This window comes from Primulina tabacum, chromosome 13, assembly GCF_025594145.1.
Source record: "Primulina tabacum isolate GXHZ01 chromosome 13, ASM2559414v2, whole genome shotgun sequence".
Classification (NCBI taxonomy): domain Eukaryota; kingdom Viridiplantae; phylum Streptophyta; class Magnoliopsida; order Lamiales; family Gesneriaceae; genus Primulina; species Primulina tabacum.
Genome location: NC_134562.1, coordinates 2,222,023 through 2,229,357, shown reverse-complemented (window position 1 = coordinate 2,229,357; position 7,335 = coordinate 2,222,023). Strand labels below are relative to the sequence as shown.

The 7,335-nt window shown below is 43.5% G+C and overlaps 1 protein-coding gene across 1 annotated transcript; it reads right to left on the bottom strand.

Moving 5' to 3' along the window:
- Nucleotides 1-546: 546 nt before the first annotated feature.
- LOC142521770 (uncharacterized) lies at nt 547-3,876 on the bottom strand. Its single transcript, XM_075624961.1, has 5 exons — nt 2,752-3,876; nt 2,035-2,457; nt 1,225-1,854; nt 743-987; nt 547-661 (listed from the first exon to the last, which is right to left on the bottom strand). Exons 1-5 carry the CDS (start codon nt 3,874-3,876, stop codon nt 547-549), a joined length of 2,538 nt encoding a protein of 845 aa, XP_075481076.1.
- Between the last annotated feature and the right edge of the window lie 3,459 nt (nt 3,877-7,335).

Genomic DNA, 7,335 nt, shown 5'->3' with positions numbered 1-7,335 from the left:
TCCTACTTCATCCCAATATAGTGGTGACCGACATTTTCGCCCATACAGAGCTTCATACGGCGCCATTCCGATGCTGCTGTGAAAACTGTTATTGTAAGCAAACTCAATCAAAGGCAAATGTTCACTCCAATTACCGCTAAAGTCTAGGGCACACGCTCTCAGCATGTCTTCTAAAGTTTGAATTGTCCTCTCTGTTTGACCATCGGTCTGAGGGTGGTAGGCCGTACTGAGGGTGACCTTAGTTCCCATGGCTTGTTGAAAACTCTTCCAAAAACGAGATACAAACCTCGGGTCTCTGTCTGACAAGATGCTGGCTGGAACCCCATGCAATCGTACGATGTTATTCATGTACAATGTGGCTAGCTTGTCCAAATTATAGTTCATGCGGACTGGTAAGAAATGCGCAGATTTTGTGAGTCTATCTACGATTACCCAGATGCTATCATGGCTTTGTCTAGACTTTGGTAACCCAACCACAAAGTCCATGGAGATATGTTCCCATTTCCATTCTGGAATTTCTAGAGGTTGAAGAAGTCCTCCAGGTCTTTAGTGCTCTGCTTTGACCTGTTGGCACACAAGACATTTGGAAACAAATATCGCAACATCCTTTTTCATTCCACTCCACCAGAAATTCTTCTTTAAGTCTCTGTACATCTTGGTACTGCCAGGATGGACTGAAAATTTCGACTTATGTACTTCTGACATTACTTCTTGTCGAAGGTTATCTATGTCTGGTACACACAATCGTCCTTTCATCCAAAGGACTCCTTTGTCGTCGATCTGAGTATCTTGAGACTTTGCTTCCTTAGCTTGTTCCTTAAGTTTTACTAGAACTGGGTCTCGATCCTGGTTCAACTTGACGATTTCTCGCAGACATGGTTGAGCGGAGAGTGCAGCTAAGGTAACCTTACTCATATTCCTCCGACTCAAAGCATCAGCTACTTTGTTTGCCTTACCTGGATGGTAGCTTATGGTCAAGTCATAATCCTTCAACAGCTCAATCCATCGCCTTTGTCTCATATTTAATTCCTTTTGGGTGAACAAGTATTTGAGGCTCTGGTGGTCCGTGAAGATTTCGCACTTGGAGCCATAGAGATAATGTCTCCATATCTTCAAAGCAAAGACGACTGCTGCCAGTTCGAGGTCGTGAGTGGGATAATTTCGTTCATGCGGCTTCAACTGCCTTGATGCATAGGCAATCACTCTTCCTTCTTGCATGAGTACACATCCCAACCCTTCCTTCGATGCGTCAATGTAGATGGTGAAATCCTTATCTTCAGTGGGCAAGACTAACACTGGTGTAGACGCGAGCTTTTCTTTCAATGTCTGAAAACTTTTCTCGCAGTTGTCATCCCAAATGAATTTAGAATTCTTTTGAGTAAGCCTTGTTAATGGTACGGCTATGGAAGAGAATCCTTCAACGAATTTCCTGTAATAGCCTGCTAATCCAAGAAAGCTTCTAATGTCTGTGGCGTTTCTCGGTTTCGTCCAATCTAGAATTGACTCCACTTTCTTTGGATCCACTGATACTCCTGCTTCCGATATCACATGCCCTAAAAAGGATACACTGTTTAGCCAGAATTCGCATTTCTTGAACTTGGCATAGAGTTCTTTCTCCCTTAAGATTTGTAGAGTGAGGCGGAGATGCTCTTCGTGATCTTCTTTGCTAGGAGAGTAGACAAGGATGTCATCAATGAATACCACTATGATCCGATCCAGGAACGGCTTGAATACTCTGTTCATTAGGTCCATAAAGGCTGCTGGTGCATTTGTCAGACCAAAAGGCATCACCGTGAATTCGTAGTGTCCATACCTTGTCCGAAAGGCCGTCTTTGGGATGTCTTCAGCCCTGACCTTCAATTGGTGGTAGCCCGTTCTCAAATCCAATTTGGAAAATATTGTGGCTCACTTAAGCTGATCGAACAGGTCATCTATTCTCGGAAGAGGGTACTTGTTCTTGATAGTGATCTTATTCAATTCCCTATAGTCAATGCATAGTCTCATGCTCCCATCTTTCTTCTTGACAAAAAGTACTGGAGCTCCCCATGGAGACGCACTTGGTCGAATCTGCTTTTTGTCTAGCAATTCTTGAAGTTGTTCCTTTAGCTCCTTAAGTTCAGCTGGTGCCATTCTGTACGGTGCCTTGAGATTGGGTGCCGCTTCGGGCACTAAATTGATTTCGAACTCAATTTCTCGATCCGGGACTGTCCCTGGTAGTTTCTCTGGAAAGACGTCTGGGAAATCTCGCATGATAGGGATGTCCCCCAGTTTAAGTTCAATTTCTTCCTTTACTGCGTTAACCGTTACTAGATAGATATCTGCTCCAGATTTCATGGCTTTCCATGCTTGGGATGCGGAAAGAAGTGACTTCCGTTCCTTGGATTTGCCATGATACACGACGATACACGACCTCTTTTTGGTTCGGGGTTCGGAGCCTAACACTCTTTCCCTTGCAATCTACCATCGCATTGTTTCTTGCTAACCAATCCATTCCTAAGATGATATCGAACTCCACCATGTTCAGTTGTATCAATTCTGCTTGGAATAGGTGCTCATTGATACAGATTTTACACTTTCGGTGCACTCTATGTGTTTCGACTGTCTTACTAGTAGGAGTCGCTACTCTAAATGGTTCAACTAGTAATTCAGGCGTAAGCCCTAGTTTCTTAGTGAACCTCTTAGATATAAATGAATGAGTAGCACCACTATCAAATAACACATAAGTTGGCATTTCATTGACAAAAATGGTACCTGCCACGACATCGTTGCATCATCTGCTTCTTCTTGGGTTATTGCAAACACACGAGCGTTGGGCTTATTCTCCCTTGGCTTGTTGAGGTTAGCATCAGCATTAGGCTTGGTACTTCTCTTCAATGGATCGGGGCAGTTAGCAATTCGATGCCCTAATTTCCCACAATTGAAACATGCTCCCGTCTGTCGGTGGCATTCTTCAGAATGACGATTATTACATTTGGGGCACATCTTTGGTTCTTGGTAAGTTGGGTGGGACGAAGCACCTTTGAAGGGTCCACTGGACTGATTCGGTCTCTTGAATGGTGGCTTCCCTTGAGATGACTGTCCAGTAAGAGGTCGCTTATTCTTGTTCTCGTTCTCCCGACGCTTGATATCCGTCTCAGCTCTTATCGCTGCTCCCATTAAATCAGCAAAGCTTGTAGGTTGGTAAACTGCTAAGGATGACTGGATACGGCTGATCAAACCCTTCTTGTATCTGTGCATCTTTAGAACTTCATCTGCCATGATTGTCGGGGCATAAGTTCCAAGGTCATTGAATTGGGAGGTGTAATCTACCACTGACATGTCTAGAGTTTGCGAGAAGTTCTCAAACTCGCTCAGTTTCTGAAGTCTGACTTCTGCTGAGAAATACTGTTTGAGAAAGACATCTCTGAATTGTTGCCAAGTGATTGCTCCGGCGGCTGTCAGGGTAGGTGAGACGATTTCCCACCACTTGCTTGCCTTATCCTCCGAGAATGGCACTATCACCTCTACCTTAAGTGCCTCAGGTATCTCTAGCAGTCGCAGTTGGGTTTCCACGCTTTTCAACCAACTCTGGCTACTCTCAGGGTCGGCGTCTCCCTTGAACACTGGGCAACGGTTCTTACGAAGGGACTCATAATGATACTTGATCCCATTCTGTGCCGGTGGTGGTTGTGGCTGCTGATTACCGTTACCATTGGGGTTTCCCAAACCCTGGATAGTTGTTGCCACTATGGTGGCTATAGCCATTAAATCTACTTGGCTCAGGCCCACTCTGGGAGGTGGATTGCCGTCAGCATTCGGATCTTCCTCATTGTTGTTGCGGTTGTTAACGTTTGCGTATCGCGGGTTGCGATTGTTTCGGGGAGGTCTTCCGGCCATCTTCTACAAGCGTACAAGTTTCTAAGATATTTGTTGCACAAACTGATAGAATTCATTGAATAATTTGTGCGAAAATAAATTGACGCCAACAAGTAATCGAAATAACAACTTTTATTGATTTCTCAAATAAACATAAACAACTGAATGGGGATTTACTGGAATAGCAACAACGGAAATAAACTAAAAATGGTTCACTAAAATATTCTAATCTGCTATCTCTCCATTCCCCACGGCTACGTCAGGTGGGGCTTCTTCCTCCTCGGAATCCTCCTCCGGCACATCCGGGTCTAAAAACTCTGCCAGCTGCATCTGCAGGTCTTGATTCTCCGATTCTAATTCAGCAATCTGTTCCCTATGAGTCAGAATCTTCCCTATCGCGTTGTCCAACTCATTCTTTGCACGCGCGCAGTTTGCTTGATCCTTCTGGATGAGTGCCTTTTCTCTTGCCTTCCTTTCGTCTATCTCCTTTGATAGCCTTTGGTTATTTTCTGACAATTGCATGACCACCTTCCAGGACTCTTCCATTCTCTCCTTATCTCTTACCCGTGCGTGACGAGCTTCAGCCAATTCTACGGTACGTCGGTCCAATTCATCCATAGCTTGTTTGGTTTGGCCCCTCGTCAGTTGTAATGACTCTCGCAGTTCGCCGTTATCTTCATTAACGAGTTGGAACATCTCATATACCTGATCGATCCTCTTTTCTGCTGCCAATAGCTTGGTAGTCAGATCCTCCACTTGCTTCCTCCTCTCCAGATTGCTAGCTCTCAGCCTCCTAACCGTCCTATCGTGGCGTGCTAGAGCCAAATCATCTAAACGTATAGGAGACTGAGCGCGCGGGCGAGGTCGGGGACTGTCTAGCTGGAACGTCTCTCTATGAGTAATCGAAGCTACACTCTTACGGGCAGTTAAACGTATGCGAGCCATTTCCTGGAAAAAGAGAAATGCTCAGAATATCAAAAATAGGCCAGAATAAAATATCAGAGTCATATAGAGTCAAATAAAGGAAAATAAATAAAACTTTTCGAAAATTTCCAAAAATGGAAAGTTTCGGGATAGACATATGGATTCGAAGCACATGTCGAGAGGATTCCAGAACAGTTGACGGAATCGAATTCGGAGTTTCCTACGAAAAGTTAGAGGAGTTACAAAACTTTCCTAAAACGGCAAAATTGAGGTTTCGGAGGCCAAAACGAAGGAATTTCGCGATTTTGCGCTGTAGCTCTCAATTAAGGTGGGGAGTCTTGATCGTTGGGCCATTTCGGAGGGGATAGCATTGGCCTATTTATAAAATTCCGCAGAAATTTTTTTTTTTTTTTTTTTGACAATTTCCTTCCCCAACCGGATTATGAACCTGGCGGCTCTGATACCAATTAAATGTCACGCCCCGAGACCGGGTTATGACACCGGCGTTGTTTAACAACCACACGATCGAAAAACAACTAGCCTCGTAGTACATCATAAACCGAAACCAGTTTATTATCATAAATTTCCCAAAAGTTCACTGTCTTTACAACTCAAAAGAAATAGAAACATGCGGAAGCGTAAAGACACGATACTGAAATCATAAGACAGAATAATCGACGGGTCCCGAATTAGACTGCTTCATCACCATCCCCAAAAGTAGTCTTGCTCCTCATCCTCAATTTGATTCTCATTCTTATCTGGGTGGGAAAGTAAGGGGTGAGTATTTTGGAGAAATACTCAGTAAATGGGGGCCGATCGCGCATGACCATTATCGAGGATACACATATGAATAAATTATCAAAATTTCAATATTAAGCATGTTGAATCAAATACTAACACAAATACGAATATAGCACTGAAAATCATCTCATTTTCTATGGTTTTTACTGATCAGTCCCCTATATGTTACTCCTCTAAGGGGCGAGGCCAAAGGAACGGTTATTATAACCCACCGCATCAGGGCCTAAACAAAGTATATCAAAGTTCGGAATTTCCTTTACCATTTCTAAATCGAGTCATTACAGTGCATTTCAAAAAAATTCAAACATGCTTTCACATATTTAACTGATATCGAACAAAGAACAATTCAAGGGATTTCAATACCAAATGAATATATCACGCCGACCGAATTTTCAAAGTCATGTTTAATTTATTTTCGAAACATATTATGCCCACTTAAAAAGAAATAAGTGTGCCAAATAAAATAGTATCAAGAACCCACTTACAAAGAAAGGTATATAGCAAAAGCCCACTTACCGTATTCCGACTGCTCAAGGAAACGTGAACGGTGAGATTGCGGCAGAGCTTTGTTACTAGAGGGCGAAGAGCTTCGAGAATACGGTGCTGCTAGAGAGGATTTCGAGAATTTGGATGTGCAAGTTTCGAATGAGGAGCCTTCCTTTTTATAGGCACGAATAATCTGCTACAAGGTAAGCTCTGAAGTCGCTCCACGAATGACGCTGCGTTGATGGCTCCACGAATGACGCTGATGGCTTAATCAATGGGTGATTGCACTAACCTCTCCCGGATGAATGTGGCCACTTTTTGGTTCAAGGTGCTCACTCGAGATTTATGCTGAAATTGAGTGATTTTGGCTGTATGAGTTCCTCCACAATTGGTGCACTTCCATAGTGCATGGTCTTCACATTCTCCCCTCCTTAATGTAAGTTTCGTCCTCGAAACTTGGATTATCTTGTCCTTCGAAAAGGTAAGGGTAATGGTTTCTCATTTTCTCTTCGAGTTCCCAAGTGGCTTCTCTTTCGGTGTGATTGGACCATTGTACTTTGACGTATGGAATCGTTCGTCGTCTTAGCACTTGGTCTTTGGCATCCACAATTCTGATCGGGACTTCCTTATAAGTAAGGCCTTCATTCAAGTCTCCCTCGATTAGGAGTGGTTCAGCTTCGAGGATGTGGCTTGGATCCGAAACATATCTTCTTAGTTGTGACACATGGAAAACATTATGGATTCTAGACATACTCGGTGGGAGTGCCAATCTGTATGCAAGTGTACCCACTCTCCCTAGAATTTCAAAAGGTCCAACATATCTAGGGTTCAGTTTCCCGGGTTTGTTGAATCGAACCACACCTTTCATTGGTGATACTTTCAAGTATGCTTTATCTCCCGCTATGAATTCCACTGGTCTTCTTTTCAAATTAGCCCAACTTTTCTGTCGGTCTTGTGCCACTTTAAGTCTCTCCTTGATTATAGTGATTTTATCCACTGTTTCTTGGATCAATTCGGGTCCAGTGATGGCCTTTTCTCCTACTTCATCCCAATATAGTGGTGACCGACATTTTCGCCCATACAGAGCTTCATACGGCGTCATTCCGATGCTGCTGTGAAAACTGTTATTGTAAGCAAACTCAATCAAAGGCAAATGTTCACTCCAATTACCGCTAAAGTCTAGGGCACACGCTCTCAGCATGTCTTCTAAAGTTTGAATTGTCCTCTCTGTTTGACCATCGGTCTGAGGGTGGTAGGCCGTACTGAGGG